Source organism: Meleagris gallopavo, chromosome 1 (genome assembly GCF_905368555.1).
Source record: "Meleagris gallopavo chromosome 1, MGAL_WU_HG_1.1, whole genome shotgun sequence".
Classification (NCBI taxonomy): Eukaryota; Metazoa; Chordata; class Aves; order Galliformes; family Phasianidae; genus Meleagris; species Meleagris gallopavo.
Window position 1 is genome coordinate 57,538,912 of NC_139404.1, and position 23,321 is coordinate 57,562,232.

General features: G+C 38.4%; 1 protein-coding gene across 1 annotated transcript in view; it reads left to right on the top strand.

Moving 5' to 3' along the window:
- The first annotated feature begins 7,403 nt into the window (after positions 1–7,403).
- Positions 7,404–23,321, top strand: part of MTPN (myotrophin) — a 37,676-nt gene continuing 21,758 nt past the window's right edge. Inside the window, exon 1 of the mRNA XM_085229128.1 lies at positions 7,404–7,778. Within this exon, the coding sequence (XP_085085254.1) occupies positions 7,707–7,778 (72 nt within the window). The 5' untranslated portion in view covers positions 7,404–7,706. The remainder of the gene's footprint in view (positions 7,779–23,321) is intronic.

Below are 23,321 nucleotides of genomic sequence, written 5' to 3' on the forward strand. Positions count from 1 at the left end.
GAGATGAGAAAGAGCAATGCAGACATTTTTGTGCTGTTACAAATCTGAATAAAGACTGTATGGACAATGGAAGAGTTACAGTCTGTCAGCACTAGTGATGGCTGTACTCTGTGCCTACCATCATAAATATTAGCAGGTATGTTTCTGGTCTTTGACTTATACAGGACATGAGCAATCTGACAGAGTGCACTGAGCAATGCTTAGCTGTCCTTTCCAGACTATTGCAAGGCTCCTGCACCATTCCCACATGCCATGTTGGAATAATGCAGATTAGAGATTTGAAAGGACGTTCTGCACCATTAAAGCAAAAGTTATACTTTCTAGCTGATTAAAATTAGGAGGTTGTTTATTTTTCCATCACTCTGCTAGGACCATGAAAAGTATAACAAAACTGTACCTGAGAAGGACGGGGCATTAAAACACTGAATCAGACTGTAGTGTACTAGAGATCCTCAACAAACTGAGAGCAGAGTGTTTCATAATCATTGCAATCCATGTATCAAGAAGAGACGTACACCCACTCAAGGAAGCTATTATAGCCTTTTACAAAACATGGAAATCTGAGCCCAAATTGTTACAAAAAGAGATCACAATTAAGAGTGTGATAATACTTTTGCCTCTGTTTACATGAAGGTATAATTTTCATGTATTAAATAGCAAAACAGACAAGCAAAAGTGAAGAATAGAGAAAGAAATTATATAAATCAAGAATGAGAGCAATTTTATTTTTTAAAACAGTTCTATAGGACTAAGGGAAAAGTTGTTGGATAAAACTGAACTCCTGTCCAAAGCATACAGCTGTCTGAAAAATCAGGACATAAATATATGATTTGGGGAAGAAATTCACCCTTCAAGAAAGTATTCTTTTTTTTTTTTTTTTTTTTTTAAGTTCTTCTCCAATACCAAGTAGTAGCAATCACAATTGACTCTTCATACCTGCCTATCATGAAGTACAGCTGTCAGAGAAATAAACAACTGTGATACGTTAATAATATTTTTCACTGATACATCATCCTTCATCTAAGATTCTCAGAGCTCTTTACAATCATAAAAAACCATTAGACTAATGACACAAAAAATGAAGTCATGGGAAATGATAGTACAGATAACAGTGTTTTCTGTTAAATATCATTAGTGAAAAATGCAATATCTATACACTTTTATTATATTATGTTGAAGATCTTTGTATTATCCTCTGATGCTTATGGAACAAATGGTGTTATCTTAAAACTGTTTAACACTTTGTTTGTTCTATTCCTGATATTACCCAACAGCTACAGTAGTCATTCATTCACCAATATGTAAGTTATACCAACTTACACTTTCAAACTGTAACTCACATATAGATATCTCTGAATTAGGGTAAAAAAATGCATGGGTAGATGCCTTCTCCCTCCCTCTCCCCCTCCATCTTGCCCCCCCCCAAATTAATGTCTTTTCTCCAAAATGCAGAATTTTCCTATCTGGAATTTTTCTATGTCTACTTGGGCAATTTCTGTTTTCTATTTTTTTTTTTCCAAAATTCCAGAATTTTACGTACATTATTACAATACAGAATTGTCTTAATGCAGCTGAGCAAGTTCAATAATCACTTGTTTTCATTTAACTGGAAAATCACATTGGTATCATTTTTAGTAGGCAGTTGTTTATTGCTTTAGCTGTACTGTGAAAAAAACAATGTTGCTAATGTTTCTTCTTTGTTAGCATCAGTCTCTAATGCGCCCAACTCTCATTTGCTTACTAGCAAAAGATTTCACCTTTGTCAGCACTGCACAGCCCATACTATTGTGAAAAAGCAAACTGCAATCTATTCAGACTCTTGCAGAATCAGCAAAGCATTGGGCTGAGTTCTCCTGCTAGTGATTCTCAGCTATCCGGCACAGTCCCTTACTTTGGAACAGGGACTGCTTTCACCCGTGCTAGCTATTGTTTAACCCTTCATTACAGCTGTTTACCTGAAGGCAATTTCAGCTTACAAAGGAATCAATAATGACTGATTGTTTCCTTTTAGTCGTCACTGTACTGCTTCCAGTACAGTGCTGGGCTCCCCAATATAAAGAAAGCGTTGACATACTGGAATGAGTCCATTGGAAGATGAACAAGACAACAAGCCAACTAAAGCACATGACAATGACAGAAAGCTGTAAGAAATTGGCTTGCTGAACAACCCAATATGGCAAGATGTGAAGGAAAGAAGAATCTGGAACAGGAGATCCTAATGTTGTCTTCAACCACCTCATAAGCATGTAAAGAGAAACCAGAGCCAGACTCTTCGTAAAGAGGTATAGAAGAAGTAAAAACAAAGATAAAGTTGTTACAGGGAAATTCTGATTAGGTAGAAGGAAAGCTTTTTTTTTTTTTTGTGTGTGTGTGTGTGTGTGTGTGAAAGCAACTAAACACTGGAACAAGCTGCCAAGGAACAAGGAAAGCTGTGGTTTCTCCATGCTTTGAGATGTTCAGAACTTGACTGGACGAAGCCTGGAACTACCTCATTTAGGTCAGCTCTTCTTTGAGCAAAGGTGGTGTTGGATACCTTCAGAGGTTCCTTTTCACAATACTATTTTTTTTCTGTAATTATCTGATTCTAATTTAAAGAAATAACTGAGATTAGCAAGAGATAATTTCTTGTACTCCATTTCTTATGAGCTGCCCTTGAAATGAGAAATCAAGTTACAGAAGAAAGATGTCTTATTTTGAGTGAAAGATCTTCACAAAGATGTTAGTTCTTTCCAGTCAAGGGGACAGAAATAATGACTTATAGTCTTTTAAATACAAGATGAGAAGTTAAAGTACTTAAATGTGAAATAAACACAGAAAATTATAAAAATTCACTGGCATCTACAAATGACACTGAAAAAGAAGAGGCCTACAGCCAAAAGGATATTTTTATACTGTGTTAATAAATTAGCCCAGACTGTCTGTTTATAGGTCAAACCTTCAAACATTATTCACCTGCTAATTCTGCTGAGAGTACTTGTCAACTCCTTGTTTCAGTTTTCAGTCAGCCCCTTGCTTAGCAAAACTGAGTGCTAGATCATGTTTACTAAATAGTGTTCAAGGCAAAGGCAGTCCACTCTATGGGAAGATTAATTCCCACAGAAAGCTGCCTTCCTCACTATCAAAGACTGACTCTCAAGTTACTAGATTTGTTTCAAAGGTCCTGCCATGAACAAATGCCAAAGAACTAGAGCTATATGTCTTCATCTGCTTTTAGTGCTATTTCAAGTACCACAACAAATACAGTCAACAGTTGTTGCTTTTCCCTAGCTGAAATCTTGTTTGATATCTGGAAGGAAAAAAAAAAAAAGAAAAAGAAAACAATTCCCTTTCCTTTCTATCCCCTTTTCCTTCAGGTCCCTCATCTCACTTATTAGCTAAGCAAAATCTGGCCTTATATTTATGTTTCAAACATTTACACAGAATTTGAAAAGGTTAGGAATAAATTTATGGGCAGTAGCACCAGCAAACACTAAACTATTTCACTAGAGATTCATGTAGCTAAAGAGAGAAGTCAGAGAGAGAGGAGCTTCTTGTCTTTTACATTCTGTGTATGATTTAAGATGCGTAGTCCAAAACCCAAAGCTTTATTGGCTAAGATGTAAGTAAAACTATTTCTAGATTCAAAAATTAAGGGGAAGATATTATCTATTCTTCTCAATTTCTAACAGTGTTCATCAAATAATATAAGTATGGAAAACCAATAAGCAGAAAACAGATCAATTCAATATTCATCTGTCATTCTAAGATCTCTTGTGTCAGTTTCATAACTTTATTCAGTCTACTATTTTTTGTTAGCTGTATTATTTTTTCCTCAACAGAATGAACCCTTCGCGATGACATTTTATGTTACTGTTCGAGTATAGTTACTAAACCAACAGCTGTTGCTGTTAGAACTGTATGGTATTACCAAAAAGGAATATGGCAACTGTGTTATCAAATATGGATTTTACAAAAAGCCTCCAAGAGGAGCAGCATGAATGTACGTCTCCTGCTTGGGTTTCTGTGTTGTTCTGTTTTTCATTCGAACTGTTAAATTCACTGTCTTGTTTTACTGCATTTATGATTTATGCAATCATATGCAATACATAATAACACCATTTTATAACTGAATACAGTTTATAACAATTAATTACAATGTGCATGTTGAAACAGTTACATGTGAAACTACATTTATATACAAAAGCATATGTGAAAATATATGAAGATACATCAAAATAAATGATATCATATTCAGTAAGTGAGATTCACTCTGTTCAGCGGAGAAGGATTAACTTATGAGACACTCCATTAGTTATGTAGGCCTTCAAAACAGGTCCTAACATTTAAGTGAAGGCAGAGATTAATTTCATCTCACTAGGAATAATTGGGCCAGAGGAAGCATAGTTTCTGGTTCATTGACCTAGCAGTCCTCCTACATCTTAATTCATTATCACTTCTTGTCTCCTCCAGCCATTCAAATGATGAGGCATTGCATCTTGTGATTCCTGAGTTTAGGATGTAAAATATAGAATAAATAACAAGTTTAAAGTCTGTCAAAGCAGGCATTCACAGTGAACATACAAAGTTATGCTGACTGGGAAAATATTTGTTCTTGCTTGTAATACATTTGCACTATATCTCTATGAAATTACAAATTAAGTTTATATCTAATATGTATTTACCTATATAGTATAACTCTGGAGTACGACTTGCATGTTGCATTGAAACTTCTGCTGCTAAGACTAAAAATACTATTTTGAAGTATATGGAACTTCATGTCCTTATAACTTATATCCAAGAAGCCAACATAAATTCTATGGCTAATAATTATGACTGTCTCAGCAAAGAACTAGTTCTTCACAGTGAACTTAGTCCTCCCAGAGCTTTGGCTAGTACAGTTAAATACAGTACAAAGAGGAGATACATTCCACAAATGAACTGATTCTACTGCTTACAAGAAAGACAAAATAAGCTGTTAGAAGTGTAAAATTCCTAGTTTAAACAACTGCTAGTTTCAGACTTCTAATCAAGCCAAATCTCACAAACTTTCTATATTTAACGGCATTTGTTTCCAAATATCTGTAAATTTACAGAAGAATTTCAGAATGTATTTCAGAAGAAAAATGCTTGTGTTTAAGAAATTCCTGTGCTAAATGTGCATTTCTCTCACTTTTTTGCTGATTAAGATGCATGAGAAACAAAATTCTTCCATGGACACAGGCTTCTATAGTTAGAAGTAAACTTGAAAAAGATACAAGGAAATTAATGAGAGCTAATGCAACACATACAGCTTTTAAAGTACAAACCCCACAACTAGAAAGCCATTCAGAATTTGGGCCTAAAGCTCACCTATGAGTATGCCTCTAGAAAAGATATGTATCAAGTAGAAGAGGAGTAATGTCTGAGCAAATCATGTACTTTCGGTAAGAAGACCATTAGAGAAAGAGAGAAGTGTGAAACCTTTTCTGTTTCAGTGATAAAGTATGAATAGGGAAAACAAAGATAAACTGTTGGTAAAATTGAGAGATTGGATTCAGAGTATAGTGTGTACAAACACAGTAATCCAAAAGTCCAGCAACATTTACGAACAATGTGGTCAGAACATGGCTCCTTGATGCATACTAAAATGCCTAAATAAGTATGCAGAATGTTAAATATGTTTTCATCAGACTTATTAACTCAGGACTACCCGGACTTCCTAATTAAGGAAGAAACTGAATTTCACATCTTATTTAAATATTCAAAGCTACTTACCATTTCTGCAGATTGAAAATTAAGCACTGAACATTTTTATACAAAAACTAAGAGTATTTACAAAACAATACAATCGCATTTAACAGTTTGTTTTTCAGAAATTTAAAATCATAGAATCATTAAGGTTGGAAAAGACAACTAAGAATATCTACCCAGTCCAACCATCAACCCATCACCATCGAGCCCACTAAACTGTGTCCCTCAGTGCAACACTTAAGCTTTTCTTGAAAATCTCTAGGAATGGTGACTCCATCACCTTATTGGCAGACTATTCCAATACCTCACCACCCCTTCTGAGAAAGAAATTTTTCCTAACATCCAAACTGAATCTCCCCTGATGCAACTTAAAGCCATTATCTCTCTGCTGTTAGCTGGGAAGGAGGCCAAACTCCATCTCACTTTCATGACATTAGTAGAAGGAATGCAGACAAAATCATACATACTCCAAAACTTTTCAAGTTATAAGTGAAATCACTAAGTGCTCTGACCTAAAAAGGTATCGATTTTTATCTCCTTGTGAGTAATATTCTGGCTATTTCATATAAATACTGTTTAATTCCTATCAAAAGCCTGGAAATCTCTACATATTCAACATTTCTACATTCAGAAATGCAATGAAAACACAGAAACATCACAGCTGAATGGCAATCCTCACTCCTTGACAGAAACACAAATTTTCTTTGGCCAGGAAGCACGCCTTGTTTGTTATTAACAATACCATAATTACTTTTTACATCATCTAATAATGATAGGACAAGGGGAAAAGTAAAAAACAGGAGATTTAAGTTAGATATTAGGAGGAAATTCTTTACTCAGAGGGCCATGAGGCACTGGCACAGGCTGCCCAGTGAAGCTGTGGGTTCCTCATTTCTGGAAACAAGGTCAGGTTGTATGGGGGGCCCTGGGCAGCCTGAGCTGCTGGGTGGCAGCCCTGCCTATGGCTGGGGGTTGAAACTGGATGGGCTCAGCCTAAGCCATTCTATGACTCTATGAATGTTTAAGCAGCGTTGTACTTTCTCAGTATGTTGCCAGACTGGGCACAGTCACAGCAGCTCCAGGGGTGTTCGGGACGATGTTTGGTGGTTAGGAAGACCAGCTGCCTGTTGGCAGTCAGGTATGATTCACATAAAAGGCTGTGTTCTCCATACGCAAAACATGTGGTTTGAATAAGCAGATGCAACCACCAAGTGCCAGCCTATTAATTAATGATCACATACTTCCTTTTATGTCTAGCCACTCATGTTTTTCAGTATTATGATCGTTATTCACAACATGCTCAGCACCCCAGGTGTTGTACGACAGATAGGCCTTTCCTCAGAGAGAACACCCAAACGTGCAGCGCCTCGGGCAGCTCTGGCACAGCGGGATGGAAGCATAGAGTCGCCCGTGTCGGGCTATCACGAGGCTCATCCCGCGGCCGACCTACTACCCAAGGGCTGCCCGGCGAGACAGCCAGCGGGATCCGTCGCCATAGCAACCACCGGGTCGCCAGAGGCGGGGCCTGCGGCGGGCAGATGCCGCCGGAGCTTAGGGGGCATGCGCGGCATCTCTTCTTCCCCCTCCCCCTTCCATCCCAGTCTCTCCGGGAACAGAGAGATGCTCAAGTTGGGCGCATGCGCAAAGCGCACTCGGAGGCAGCCAGCCGGCGGCGCATGCGCCCTGCGTCCCCCCCCTCCTCGCCGCGTGGGTGTGCCGGCGGAGCGGGTAGGGGACCGCGGGGGGCTGAATGGAAACCGGAAGCGGAAGTTTCTCGCGCCAGTAAACCGCTTTTCTCTCCAGTTAGGCGGCTTCTCCCGGGCTGCCCCGCTCCCGCTGTGCCGGGCCCCAACCGTCCCGACCGCTGCCGGCCCGCTGCCCTGCCCCGCCCCGCCCGCCACGGGAGGGGCTCCCGTCCCGCCGCCCTCGCTCCCTGGAGGCGCTGCCGGCCCCTCGTCACCTCGCCCGCCTGCCCGCCTCTCCGCTCTGCGGCCACGATGTCCGACAAGGAATTCATGTGGGCCCTCAAAAACGGGGACTTGGATGAGGTGAAGGACTACGTGGCCAAGGTTAGGAGGCCGGGGCCGGGCGAGGCGGCGCTGAGGAGGGAGGGATGTGCTGGGAGGCCCGGGGCCGGTGGAGGGCGGCTCGCTGGGCGAAGGGCGACCGGGAGCCGCCGCCTGTCTGGGCACGGCTGATGCGGGAGATGTGCTCTGTGCTGAAGCCCAGGCAGCGGGACGTGCTTCCCCTCCCCCCCCGGCGGCCCGCTGCTTCCTGGCCTTCCTCCTTGTCGCTCCGCCGCCCTGTTGCCCTCCGGCCCCGCCAGCCCGCTGCGTGTGGCTGCCTGGCTCTGCAGCCCGTGTCCCGGTCCTGCCTTGCTGGTTTCGTGCATATGCATATGTGCGGCCTCGATTTGGTTACCCTCTCTGTGCCTCAGGGCTCATCCCTAATAGGGCGATGCTAAGCTACCAGGTGTGCTAAGGCTTAGTTTATTAACCTTCTGTCAAGTGGCTTGAGATCCAGTTAGAGCAAGTGCTACAGGAACAGTTGACACATATGTAATGGCTGAAAAAAAGATCTACTGACACGTTATTTAGAAGCTGGATTCTATCCTCTTTTGCCTTCAGTTGTCAGTGAGTTTTGTGGGAAAAGTCTCTATATAAAAAGGCAAGGCAGTGCTTTGAGGAGCCTTTAGTGCACAGGAAATACTGTCTAGAAGCTGTTACATCATAGCAGACGTTCACAAAGCTCTTTGGCATAATTTCATTTACGTAATTTACATAAATTACGTAATTTAACTGTAATTATTTAGATCTCTGAAGAACTTAATGACTGTCTTTGGCAACTTGATGCGTGCTGACATACCTTCTGATGACTTAAGTTCTTCCTGCTCCACTTGTCAAGTTTCGTCCTGTTACCCAAACTTGTAGCACTCTTGGCAGAAAGAAATGTGTACAAGTACTTCCAGCTGCTTTAGTACAAAGTCCAGCAGCTTAGCTTGAATAGTCCTCTCTGATAATTTCAGCTAAGCTATTGGACTTTGCATCAAAGTAGCTGTATGCTCACATGCTCTGCTCTGTCTACAAGGTCCTAGGAGTAATAACAAGGAATAATATGATTTCACTTCAGCTATTTGTTAATAGTCTTGTATGTAACTACATCTATGCAAACATTGATACTTCCTTGTTTTCCTCTCTTCTTTGACGGCCTCTACAGTGTTTCAGTTGGAGCCTTCTGTTCCTGCTACAGCCTTTACAAGAATTACATATATAGATCTACAGAAATCGCTGCACAGTAGTGTTTAATGGATTCTTGTGTGTCTGTTATTGAGACAGAAAGTTTGCCAGAGCCATCTTGAGTCATGTTATATCTACAAGATCACTGCAATACTAGTTAAAAAGATTATTATTTTTAATATTCTCACCTTTCCTGAAAGATAGGGTATAGCTGGTATAGCAAATGGATTTCTTTCATAACTTTTCATCTGCTTCAGTGCGAAGTCAAATACTTAGTTCATTCTGCTACTGCTTGAGCCGTCCTGGTGAATGCTGTAATGAAGAGGCTGAAGGTCATCTTCGACATTCTCAAATGGGATAGAAACCTTAAAAAGAGAGATACTGTTTAAGGTTACTTTAATATAATAAAAGAAGCCTACAATTCTTGAATGATTTTATGTTTTAGAATGGTTTCTAATGTGGAACATGAATAAACCTTGGAAGTTTGTGATCTAATCTTGTTCAACCCCATTTGCAAATAGGGTTTTTTTTTATCTTTAGCTGCATCTTATTTGCCAGTAAAGCAAGAAGTAAAATGTTTTTTTTTTTTTCAGTCTGTTATGTTTGTCTGACAGATGGGCTAGTAAACTTTTAGTCTGGTTTCCTGAGGAAACAAAGCTTATAAGAGCAAGTTTTGGCTGACCTCTTCCTTACTAACGGTTTGTTAATCTTTTGGTCAGTTTCTGATAAGTTTTACAGGAACAAGGGTTTCCAAAGGTATTAGTGGCTTTTATGAAACTAACTGAAAGAGGAGGAAGCAAAGTGTGCAAGGGTGAGCTTACATTTTACTAGACAAAAGGAAACACACGTTGAGGAAGGGCAAGAAAACTCCAGAGTCCTCTGACAGTAGGGAAAGCCTCAGTTAGCATTTCACCTTCTCAGTTTCTGAATTGATGACTTATGTGAGGACAAATATGACTTGATACCTCAGAAAAATACTTTCTTCATTTTCCACGTTCTCTTTTGACTGCCTTATGCATGACTGTCTTAAGTATGATTTAATATTCTGGAATTTTATTGAGTTACAAAGTTTTTACTGTTAGGACTTTCCTCTCCATGTAATGTGAAAAGCAATCTTACATATTTTAGTTTGCAGCTTCCTGAAATTCTAGCTTTCTTATCCATTTTTGGGGAATTTTTAATTTCCATCTTCTTTCTTTCCTATAGTTCTTGTTCTAGTTTTATTTTCTCATTACTTGAATTGACAGAAGAGCTTGCGATCTTGTGGCTTTGTTGCCAGTTACATCATAAAGTTCTTCATCTTTGATTTTGTGTAATATGAGTGTTAGATCCAGAAATGTTAACCAAATTACCTGAGTGTTTTAAAAATAAAAGCATGAATGGATGTCATCAGTGAGACTGGAAGAGTTCAACCCTTGGTAATGAATTAAGGCCTTTCATTTCTGTGCTCTATGCTATGGATAATATTGTCTTTGGAATCATTAGCATCTTCTATTTCACCTAAAGAAGATAGCCTAATGACTGTCAGACTGTGATTCAAACATTAGGTGAAACGTGATTTATAATGTGAAAGCCTTTCTTTTCAATGGCCGTGTTTTCTCCTCTTTAAATAGTTTCTGCCAGTTTAGCAGATGAGTGAAGGGTATAAAGGCAGAAGGAAGAATCTCAATTTGTGTTTTATTCTGTGGAAGGAAATCTTGTATTCTTCTAAAGATTCTGTCATCAGAAATGGCGTCTTCCTTAAAAACAGAAGTTCTGAAGGATGGCAATGAAGCAGGCAGTTGCCACGTAATATTGCTTTGTTGCTTTGCAAGGGAGTTTTCAGTGCTGCCAATCTGTGCTTTTGGAAGACACAGCTGGCTTCTACTTGATACAAATGTGAAAAACTGTTTGTATCGTTTGAATAATCCTGAAAAGCTTGCTTCTTTTCAGTAAGAAACATCTCATTAGTCTCTACATTTCTAAACTCATAGCCTTGTAAATTCTATGTGGTAAATGTTAATTTCTACAGATATACTGCAATTAGTGTGTTATGCTAGCTGTTAAGTATGGTGTCATCTATTTTTTACTATGGCTAGTTTAAAAAGTAGCTTTTACTGTTTGCTTTCTTTGATATCTTCTTTTTTAATATAGCCAGCATATGTTGCCTTCAGAGGTATCTTTGCAGGGTTGGGATTGAAGGAATTCTGCACTCTTCCCACATACATCCACTCAAATGTTTAAAATTCCACAAGAAAGCAGAAGCTTTCATAGGAACAGATGAATCAAACATGCACTTAAATGGGTGAGGAGTACCCACGCAGATTAGAGAAATTTGCTTCCCTCAAGGGGGGAAGTGGGGTGCTTAAAAAGCACTAGTTAGAAGAAGGGCAGGCTATATTAAGCCCACAGAACTTCTTAACATGAGTGGCATTTGTGCTTTTCCCTTTCTTTATCCTCCTTTCCTCTGTGGAATGACAAGTTATATAACTGTTTAACACGACTTCTCTATCAACGTGCAAGTTTTCCACTTAGCAGCTAAGCACAATTTTTTGTGTTCAGTCGCTAGGGAACAAAGATTTTGGCAAGATAAACCTGATTTTGTAAGAAAGAGGCTACAATAAGTGTTTTCCTGGAGTAATTTAGTCTTCAGTGGCTTAACCGAGAATTCCTCACTTCATGAGCTGTTCTAATCCCCTACATTGTTGCTTCTTAATAGTAGCACTGCTTACAGATGTATCTGGCATATCGGCTAACCTAATACTATAAGAAGATAGAGCAGTCTACCAAATTGAAAGTATCTTATTCTTACTGCTCAGTGGACTGGAAAGTTGAAGTGATGGTAGGCCAGAAGTGTTATGTGTTTAGAAAAACATACATGCTGTGCTTGCTTACTGGGCACTCCTGTTGGAGGTGGGGGGATCTTCATTTTAGCTTTCTGAAGAAAAGAAGAAAGAAAAGAAAACCAAAAAGCTAGAAGGACCTTCAGTAATTCAGGTGGAAAATGGAGCAGCGTCCTTCACAAAACTGTGATACTATATAAAGTCTTGCACATTGGGATATAATGATATTTGAATGGATGTGACTTAAGAAATGAAGTTTGCTACTGCAAAAGTAATTGGAGAGACTAAAGCAATAAGCGTGATTTAGAAATAGGTTTTTGTGGAAAGGACAGTGGTGAGATTAGTGAGTGTTCAAATCTGTTGTGGAAGGGCAAAAAAAAAGAGACTTAAATATGCCTGGGAAGCAAGGAGAAATAAAGAGCTTTAACTTTTTGGAGAGTAGCTTCTTTTCTTTTGAATATCCATTGAAATAATTTCTTACTTCTAGAGCAACAGGCTAAATGAAAGGCTATTGGATGCAGGTGGAATATATGAGTTGGAAGTTAATCACATTCTGAATGCACTGAAATCTACCTTAGCTCAGCTTGGTGAACACTGAAGTTCACTTTATTATTATGCCTGTATTGATACCTGGTTTGCCTCCTGTATGGAAGTGGTTACCTTGTTTTTAAGTGATGGGGTCTTGAAAGCCTGCTGGATTACAACGTGATGTAAAGGGACCAGGCAGCTTTGCAGGGACTCATTTGGACTAGCACTGGAGCTGCTGCTCTGAGGGTATCTCTAGTGGAGCTGCTCTGTGTTGTGGTTCCCCAGTGTTCTGCTATTACTTGCACTACATGGGGTTTTTCTGTATGTAGACTATTCTAGGCCTCCTGTTATTTTCCTTGTAGTTACTCAAGTGTGTTGGAATGTGGTTGCTTAAGATAGTGTAATTAAGCAGTAAAACTAACCTGAAAATTGATATTCAGTTTGTTCTGTCAATTCGAGTGTGTTAATCTAAATATTTCTTCTGTGGAAACCGTGCAGTTGCTTGCTAGTGAATGCCTGTGAAAGGCTGAAATAGAGTCTGTTAACAAGTTCTATATTCATGAGAGCTGTTCTTAACTAAAACACTGAGAATGTACAAGAATATCTTTCTAAAGTACACAGCACGTCTGGTACAATAAGATGTACAGGGTCAATGAAAAACACCCCTTCAGCATGGCTGATTAGTTTCCACAGTGTGATTTGAAAGAGTCCGAAGACACGTGAGCTCTTTGCCTGCATATTATTGGTTTGTGGGATAACTAACTCATGTGGTGCAAAGAGGGCCTGTTTGTAACTGTGTAGTGGTCTTAGGTTGCCAACTGACTGTGATCGAACTAGTCAATTCTGAATTGTCTAGTTCTTAATTGTTTAGGGCTACGTGTTGACTTTTACAGTTTGTACGTAGTGAATGGAGTTCCGAAGAACTTGCAGCGAGGTATGTGAAGCATAATAGTGATTGATTTATTTTTTTCCAAAGCTATATGTGCTGCCTCCACTGAATCTTATCAATTAAGAGAATAGTAAAAGGGGAAAAAATAGGATAAATGTCAGGAAAGTCACCCTGACTTAACGTAGAGTGGATCAGCCTGGGAAAAATTAGAATCTGTTAAACTCTAAACCTGACATTGCGATGGAATTCATGGCTTGTTGACTGGATAGGCATCCCAGAATCCTTAGATGTGTCAATTTCCTGCCCTAATTAAAAAATCAAATCCTCCCTTATTTAGTTCTCTTTAGGCTATTGTTATATTGATGTACCTAATTGCTGTTTGAATGCATGTAATTGCTGTTTGCAAAAAAAAAAAAAAGTGTGATCAAAACCAGTTTTGAATAAAAGTGAATTAATTTGAATTTTTGTTGCTGAAAGCTTTGCTACTATATTCAATTCCATAAATGAGAAGAAGAAAACCTATTTCTGCTGTGGATAAATACTGTTTTGTCTGAGTCTTTAGTTTATATGTCACTAGCTATAAAGCTATAAATTAGGAACATGTTACGAATAATCATCAGAAAACTGTAGGTGTGGGGAAAATAGTTTTAGTACCTTTAGCTCCGTTTCTTTCCAGCCTTCCTCATTCTATACCCAGTTTTCTTTCTTGTATCCTTTTTTTCTTTGTTAAGTCTGTGTGTTTTTTTTATCTGAGCTCTTATGTTTTGATTCAGATAGTTACTATTGATTTCAACAGGAGTGCAAATGGAAGATGAGCTAAGGTTCTTTGAAATGCAAAGTTCCGCAGTGGTCTGCATCTGGAGTCATTGGTGGCAAGTTATGTTAGTTGTGAATATTGTCTGGATATTGTGGAATTGGTGAATCAGGCAGGCTATGTAAGTAAAAATACTGAACGAGTAGGTCTTGTAGCACTATCAAAATGCACAAGTACGGAATTACAACATGAAGGTCAAATGACTTACTCATGCTTGAGGAGAACGTAGTGGACTCAGAAATACCGGCTTCACAAGTCCTGTAATTTTTATGAGGAATAAAAGGCATTGTAAAGATGCATCAGAAAGGTCAGAAGAGGAGATAGAGAAAAGATAAAGAAAGCCTGGGGATGTATCATATTTTATTACTTCAGTCGCATATTCATTTTCTTGTATGTCCCTGTGTTCTTAATATTTTTTCTGGTTTTATGTTTATGCTAATATGAGCTTCTGGTGAAGCATCCAGATGAATGTGAACAAAGCCACTGCTTTTACCTACTTTGCACAGTTTCAAAACTCAAGGTTTGTGTAAGCTGTTCTTAATTTTTCTTCCCTATGATGGGATATTGCTGGGATATTGCTTTTTTACATACTCATACTTCTCTATGAAAAGGATTAGTTGTTGTTTGAGCAGGAAGATGATCTACTCAAACAACTCTGTTACGAAGACAAAGCATTAACTGGAATTAAGTGCCAATAATCAGAGAATGGCCTGGATTGGAAAGGACCACAATGATCGTCTAGTTTCAACGCCCCTGCTGTGTGCAGGGTCGCCAACCACTAGGATAATTGAGCAGTCTGTTGCGTAACAGTTGTTTTTCTTAGAAGTTGCAGTTTCGGCAGTTTTAAACTGGTGGATGTTTTTCTGCTTTAGCTTGTTGTGAAGAGGGGCAGGTACAGGTTATCATGGCTGATATTTTACTGGATGCTGGAATGCTCTTTTCTTTTTATTGTGAATTAATGCTGAAGCCTATGTTGATTGTGACCACCAATGGTGAATTCCTCAGTCATATGCCAGAGAGAGAGGGGAAGTATTGGTTTCCTTACAGTGTTTAAGGGACCGGTATGTGCAGTTTTCTCTCGTTCAGTGAAGGTCTGTAGCTCTACCTAAAGAAGTAATCAATATAAACGAGTCCTGTTGACTAAGATACAGTACTTGGCATAATTTTGACTGGAAGCAAATTGTGTGATTTCTTGTTGGATTTTTTTTTTGTTGTTCTTAAAAAGAAATAAATGATATAATAACTTGGTGTTGTCCTGAAAACAGTTGAAATCCTGATAAGGTAGAGCAGGGAGAAGAAGAGAAATGTGATCTTGTAAATTAAATATCATAATATATGTACACATGAACATGGCTTTAAAGCATATCGGGGACTTGAATTTTAGAGCTTTTTGTCACTTGAGCTGCTTTTATGCTCTTAATGTTTTTCTATTAGTGTTTTGTGTGCAGCTTAGTTCTGAAGTTCAGTGAAGGTACATAGCACACCAAGAGTCATTGCATTTCTCTGAAGAAAAGATTTTTGTAGCTTACTTTCTGCAACAAGAATTATGGTATTGTCTAGGCTTTTCTCTTTGCCTATATATATTTGCTGCCTTCTTCAGTGGTTACAGGCCAAAAGGGAAATGGTGAAATCCATTTTATTTAGCCTTCAGCTACACTTTGAAAATCAAATACAGTAATTGCAGTGGATAATAAGCTGAACAGAACAGAACATCAGTAGAAAGGTATTCTGGAGACTTGCCTGTCATGCTCCCAGCCAAAGCTCAAAGAATATTAGAGTATGTATCTAATTATGGAGGCAGTTTATGAAATAGAATCGTGTGCTTAAAGTTTCTTATGAACTAAAATAGTCTTGATACTTGAACGACTTTGCTCAAAAATCAGTCATTTATGACCTTTCTCTTCAACGTGCTTATAGTCTATAAATTACTGATCAGTGTAAAAGAGGAAAGAGGAGCTCAAAGGCCATTTAAAACAGAAGATAGAGCTGTCCAAAGAACACTTACCAGCATATCTATTCTAAATGGATTCGCTAATGATTCTATGAATATAAATCCTGTAGGCAGTATCTGTTTTGTTTTGTTTTTTAAAAAAAGGTATTCTGTACTTACAGTTCTTAATTCAGATAGTGCAATTGGAAGGAGGGAGTTTCAACTCCTTCTATTAACAAAAAAAAAAAAAAAGGGAGGGGGAACAGGCAAAGAAAGTTATTTCCTGTGAAGTGAGATCTACATTTCTTTGAGCATACCTTGTTGAAGAACTTTACAGGATCCTTCTGAGTCATGTAAGATGTTTGGGAGTATCTTTATTTCTTAGGTTCCTAACTTCTTTAAACCCTCAGTAATAATATTTATTTTGCTTGGCTAACATGTAGCTTAAGTTTTGTAGTTGGTTCATCTAAATTAGAAGAGTTCAATATAAATATTGATATGTTTTAATGGGAATGTTGCTATAAAACTAAATGCTGCACATAAGTGGTTTGGGAGGCCATTCTATGAATCTTAATGCATTTCTTGGATTTTTGTGATAGTGTTTTATTTCCAAGGTATCTGTTTTTTTATGATTTTTATTTTGTCAGATGCTTCAGAACGTCAACAAAAGTCTACATAAGGCCTGGAGCTTCTAGAAGTAATTAATACAGCTGATATTTTGTTTTTATACCTTTCTGTGTGATCAAAATGTAAACTCAAAGTACAGAGAAAAATCTGAAAAAAGCCTTCTAATCTGAAAACTTATTTAGAAGTTAAATTTGATTGCTTTAAGGATTGATAGAACATTGCATTTTGCCTTGAATGCGTTCCTTGTTTAGATGCTGGAAAAGGAAGTCATGCTTTTGATGCCCGGTCCCAGTTATAAAGCCTGAATTTAGTATCTTTTTAGATTATAGCAGTAAATTCTGGAAGGTTTGCTCACTTTCCCATTTATCCTGCCATCTTTATGGTGAAGTGCGACTTCAATGTTCAGAACTCACATAAATCATTGTGATTTTTTTGGTTGTAGTAGCAGTTTTTTAGACCACATAATACAAATATCAAGGTGACATTGGTGGAAACTGAAACTCAGTAGCTGGCCTCTACTGTTCTCCTAGAAGGAAAATAGTCATTTCCTGTGCATTCTTTGGACAGTATTCACTGAGAATTTTAATACAGATGTTGACATTGGTGCTCTTACAATAACTGAAAATATTTTCATTCAGAGCTAGCAAGTAAATGGAGATTGGGTACTTAGTCTTTGTTCATCTGCTTTACTTCCGAAGCAATGTTCTAACAATAGAAACTGCCCAAATCCTCCAATTAAACCCTTAGATGCTTTTATCCCTGACTTATTATTTTTCCATAGTACAAATGTGGAAGGAAGGAGATGCAGCACGTAACAGTGTATTTTATTCTCTCCAAATCTGCTTTCAGAATTCCATGACGAGATGATCTCACGTATTAAGTGTGAGTTTGTTTCAAAGTACATAGATGGGTATTTTGTAGGAGACTGGTCTGATTTGGTGTTATTCTTTGTCGATCTGCTGATAGTATAGTAGTGAATAACTTTCTGCTTCCTGTGTTGTTCTTGTCTGCTGTTCAGCAGTCATCTGGCACCCCCTGAGGCCTGGAGTATTTTTCTGCTTGATACACCCTTGAAGTGGTAAATCCTCTAAATCAGATCAAAATGTAGCAATGTTAAAGCATAGACTCTGGCCAATCACTTCTGGAAGAAAACAAATCCTTTTAAGGCCATCTCTGTGTTGTTTGCGAAAGTGGATGCTGCGCTGTGCTCAGTGGATATGGTAATTGAAATATCTTTTTAGAGTGAATATTTGTTTTTTTGTCAGATTAAGACATATAGTCTTACATTCTGGTTATGATTCCTTAAGAATTAATTAAACGGTTTAATTTTTGGTTGTGCTCCTGTGTTCAAAATCAAGCCTGACAGTCAAACCCTGATGCTGTAACTAAAGCATTTTAATTTTATTTCCAAATTCTAAACTTTTTTTCAGGTCAAAAAGACTTAGAAGGAGTATTTGATTGCTGACAGTTCAAGTTCATGATCTTGAACGTTTAGCACACCAACATACATCGACTTTAAGTAGTTTTTATGGCCAGCAGGGAGAGGGAGGTGGTTGTCCCCCTCTACTTGGCTCTTGTGAGGCTCCATCTGGAATACTGCGTCCAGGCCTGGGGCCCCCAGCACAAGAAAGATAGAGAGCTCTTGGAGCTTGTCCAGAGCAGGACCAGTGAGATGATCAGAGGGCTGGAGCTCTTTTGTTAGGAGAATAATACCTCTGGCTGAAACAGCTTATTCTGTCAAAACTAGTTGCTACCATTAGAGCTGTTGCCTAAGTAAAAGGTGAGAACTTTTCTGGGTGGAGCTTTTTAAAAGTGATTCATGAGAACTAAGAAAAGATGCAAAAATGGCCACTACATTGCTGTATCATTACTTACTAATGCAAAGTGAGTGGTTTCCACTGTTTCTCACTGAAATCTTAAGTAGTTAAGAGTTTGGGGGAGTGTAACTACTTTCGGTAATGCAAATAATTCATACATATTCAAAGCTAGGATTGTAGCACAAGTTTCTAGAAAGTCTTGCTAGAAAACATTAGGTTTATTTTTGGTCTATGAAACTATTAATTTATGAGTTTTTTGTCTCTTAAAAGCGCTGAGAAAGCAACTGAAACACAGATGGCTCAGTAAGTCAGTTTGTTTCTGGAATCATATTCTTTTGACTGAGACGAAGAACTTCAGACTGCATTTGAGTACAGTGGATAAGCTAGAAACTTGTTTACCACTAACAAATCCTGAAAAGAAGGCTATTTAAATACCTTTTCGTTGGCTTTATCAAAAATAAGTTTAAGGATGCCTTTAAAAGCTTTTCAGTATACTTAAAATACCATATCAAAATAAGCAAGATCAACATGATGTTCATAATTCATTTTCTTAACTTGTGTCACCATCGGTTGAGGCTTCTGTAAAGCAGAGGATTATATACATCAGTGAGAAAATAGATACCATTTTTAAACATATTTGGTTCTTCATCTGTCTGCTCTGGTTATACGTGCAGGAAAATGTCTACTGGAGAAGTCTTGTGGTATGATCGGAACAGGTATCTCTCATGATAAACCAGTGAGTCTTCTAGAGGCTTTTTAAATAGTGTATCTCAGATGGATGTTGCAGGCAAAGCTAATTGGAAAGACTAGATGTGAATTCAGAGCAAAGGTGGAAACTTAGCTGGCTACTGATGTCTGCAGCATCTTCCACAGAGACTTAGTTTTGTGTATTCAAGAAGTTCCATTGTCAGCATCTGTTAACTTGAACAGATAAAAACTTCTAGATCTTAAATTCTCCAAGTGGAAGCTACTATCCCCCCCAAAAAATGTGGGTCACTTGCCTCTGTTCAGTTGTCCACCAACAACTGTGGTCTGTTCAGGCCACAGCTGGAAAACTTTTAGAACAAACAGCATTTGCTTCACCACTGAGCAGTAGCAGCAGTCTTTCTACTGCAGATTAAATGAGGTAGGGTTACATTCATTTATTTAGTGGACTGAAAATAAGTAATTTTTGAAAATGCAGAACATCTTAATGAAAACCAGGATCTTGCACAAAATTGCTCAGTTGCCATGGGAAACTACCTACTTGTAGTTACCATGAGTTGATTTCTTAGCCTTGGCAGAAATTTACTGCTCTGTTTTGTTTTTTTTTTATCTGAAGAAATCTGCTCCAAAATCATAAACAATTTGCAAGCTACAAACTTATTCTTTTTTCCTTCCCTTTCTCTCTTTGAACTTGACCTAACCTTTGAGTTATCGGTTGCTTAAATGTTCTCCATATTTGCATTTCCACTTCCTCTCTTAAGGTGAATATTGACCAGGGACAAGAGGGTTTTCTTTTTTAAAGCGAGAGAACATGAGACTTAATATTCTTGTTGAGTAAGATATACAGAGGAAACTAATACTTCTTTAGGTCTCCTCTGTTGTTTGCTGGATAGTTTTTGAATGCATCAAGTCGAGGATGTGTGGACTTGATCTTTTTATCTCATCCAACTAGTTCTTAGTTTTGCAATCCCTGAATTGTTGTGATTTTTTTTTTCTTCCTTTTACAGGAAAGATATATAAAAGTTTAAATAATGCTCCTTTTTGGCTTGTGTTATGTGGTGGTTATTTGATCTCTTTTCTTGTTCCTAATAGATAAAATTTTCCAGATCTGTAAAAATAGTGGCTTGTTTGTACTAAACTGTTGTTTCAGTTAGCTTCAGGCTTGTATTAGGAAAGTTGATGTGAGTACCTTGCACCTGTTGCAATTTAAAACAAAGTCTGTTTCGTAGTGGAGGCAGATGGGCAACTTCTCTGACCAGCAGAAACTGCTTCAGGCAAGTACTCCATTTCAGTTCCCATGACAAAAATCTCCAGAGAAGGTTGTATAACAAGCTCCAGGTAAGAGACTAATTTGTTGTCACTACTAATTGAAGGTGTTTTGAGGCAGGAAGTCATTTTAATACTTGAAAACTAGGAGCAAGTTTTTTCTGGGGGGGTGTCAATAGGTCTAGATTAGTGAATTAATTTTTAAGACTGTGTCTATCGGCAGTCTCCAAGGACCTGTGAATGTTCTTGTAAATCTTAGTTGAATGGGCTTATATCAGAGGTCCCTTTCAACCTCAATTAATGCATGACCCTGTATATCACCAAAGGAATGAAAACTACTTCTACCAAGTTACTGCTGTTATTTAGACCCCAGAACTGTTTTCTAAGGGGAAGAAACTGTTGAACCGCAGTACCATCTCCAAAGACTGGAACTTTGTGAATGCTGTACTGAAGACAATAAAGTGCAGACTAGGTGAATAGTGTTATATAGTGAGCTCTAGTTAAGATCTGGTGTTTTATAACATTGTCAGTGAACACATTTTACAGCATATGTATTTTGGAACAAAGTACTGTCTACAAATCCAACTTTAATGTCAGCAGAATATGAATCAGTTCATTGGCAGTCATAAGGTGAGACCTAGAGTTAGGAAATGGAAAACATGGACCACCTCTAGTGGCTGATTAAAGAAGATAAAAGCTTTTCCAAGAGGTCACATGAGGAATCTGATCTTTCTGTGTGTAAACCCCACTACTACTCAGTAGTGAGAAAACTGAGATAGTAGCACTTGAGTTTTTAGCAGTAAATCTAAGCTTACTTTTTTTATGCTGCTGAAAATTAAAAAATACAAGAGTTTTTGTTTGAATTCATTCTCCCATTTTAATTCTGCTTGAGTCTTTAAAGGAAGTTACTTACAAACGAGGGTAGGTGGAGCTTGAGTTGTGTCCTCGAGCAACTGATTAACGGAAGAGCAATTAAGGAGAGGCAAGCAGTAAAACTTTCTTTCTATGATAGAAGATCAGGCTCCTTTTTTGGTGTCTTTGAATATAGATGAGAGAATACCACAACCATTCTGAAGTAAAGAAAGTTAAGAAACTTCAGGGGGCTTTCTTTGTATTCCAAGATGCCCCCGTGACTGTATGAAAAACACTGAGTTGAGAGTGAATTCCATGGCTGGTACTTGGAAACGCGAAATGTCTCTGGTCACGTATTTTGAAAAATCTGTAACAGTTAAACAAAAGGTGAGAAGAAAATGGTCTACTGGAAGGAATGCACAAACATTGCACAAATGTACAGGGGTGAGGTGGAGATGTGAAAATCAAAGTTCAGCTGACATTGAAATTAGCAAGGATTCTGAAGGGTATTAGAAGAGGCTAGAAGAGGCAAAGGAAGATGTGGACCGACTGGGGCTGAAAGCCTAGTGATACATATGTAAAGGCCTTTTTTGCTGCTCTTCTTATTTGCAAGGCCTCAAAACCCACAGCCTATGTAGGGAGTCTATGGCAATGGGGTACTTTTGACATCATAGGAAGATGGAGTTAGGGAATGCCTTAGAAGCAAGCTGGATATACATCTGTCCATGGGATCAAATGTGCGATGGATCTGAGGATGCTGAGGCACCTTCTGTTGTCTTTGTGAGACTGTTTGTTGTCATTGTTGATAGATTGTGGTCACTGGGAGGGAACGTTTTTGTTGATTCTCAGAAAGTAAACATAACGCTTGAAGAGTGGTGAGAAGGAAGATGTGGGAAACTAAGGACTAGTTTGCTTAACTTTAGTCTCTGTGAAGGGCTATGGAGCAAGTCTTCCTTTTTTTTTTAGCAAGACCTTTGTTACAAGGATACAGGGAGAGACTGCATCAAGTTCCATAATATGTGAACAGGTAAGTGAACTGTAAGGTTGGTGGAAAATTGGCTGAGCTGTTGAACTCAAAAGGGTTGTAATCAGCAGCATTGCTTTTAAGTGGCACTTGTCTACCAGAAGCATCCATTAGGAGTTAGTTTTAGTAGTACTGCTTAATGTCTTTGTTATGTCCTAGGCAATGGAATGAATGCCTTTAACAGTTAGAACAATTAGAAAGCAATAAACCCAAATAACCATACAAGCTGGGGGCTAGTTAGTTAGGAGCTTTTCAGAAAAGGACTTCAGGGTCCTGGTGGATATCAAGCTGCAGACAAGTTCGCACTATTTTCTTTTGTTGAAGGTGAGCAGCATACTTCATTAGAAGGCAAGCAGCCAGCATACGAGGGAAATTGTTCTCTTCTCCCAAGCATTTCTAAGTCTGCATATGAGTACTTTGTCTGGTTCTTTCTAGTTCAACTAAGGTATTGATGTACAGGAATGTGTCCAGGCAAGATTGGGTGGGAAGGTTTAATTGTCTTTCTGTAGCAAGAACAGGATACAAAGAAAGTTGCTTATAGGTGCGCAATAAAAATGTAAGAGGCAACCGTTCCAACTGGAATATTTTGGGTCACTGAACTATGAGGATGATCTAGGACTGCGAAAGACTGCTTAGAGTTTGTGGAATCCTCAGTCCTCGTAGAAGCATGAGTCTCAACTGTTCCGTATCCTGAGGAACCTGATCTAATGGGACTGATCTTGAGATGTTGGACTAGATAACCTCTAGAGTTGCCTTTCAGCCTTAAATAGTCTGTGATTCAATGAGTCTGTGATTCAGTGAGTCAGTAAACTCACAAGTAGTATTGAACTGTTGTTATATTTTTAGATTATTAGTCACATCTCAGGAAGTGTAGTGTTTGTATTTCCTCTCGCTAGTTCAAGTATTTCTGACCTGTGGATTGGTATAGCATCTTATGTTTTTACTGTTTGAGCAAGTAGAATAAGGGCAGAAGTTTTTACTTATAATTATCATTAAACTCACAGTGACTTCAGAAATTGTAGGATGACTGAAGAATAAATGTAGGAAACAGGTTTTTTCCTTCAGGTTTTTTCATTGTTGTCCTTAAAGTTGTTTTCAATCA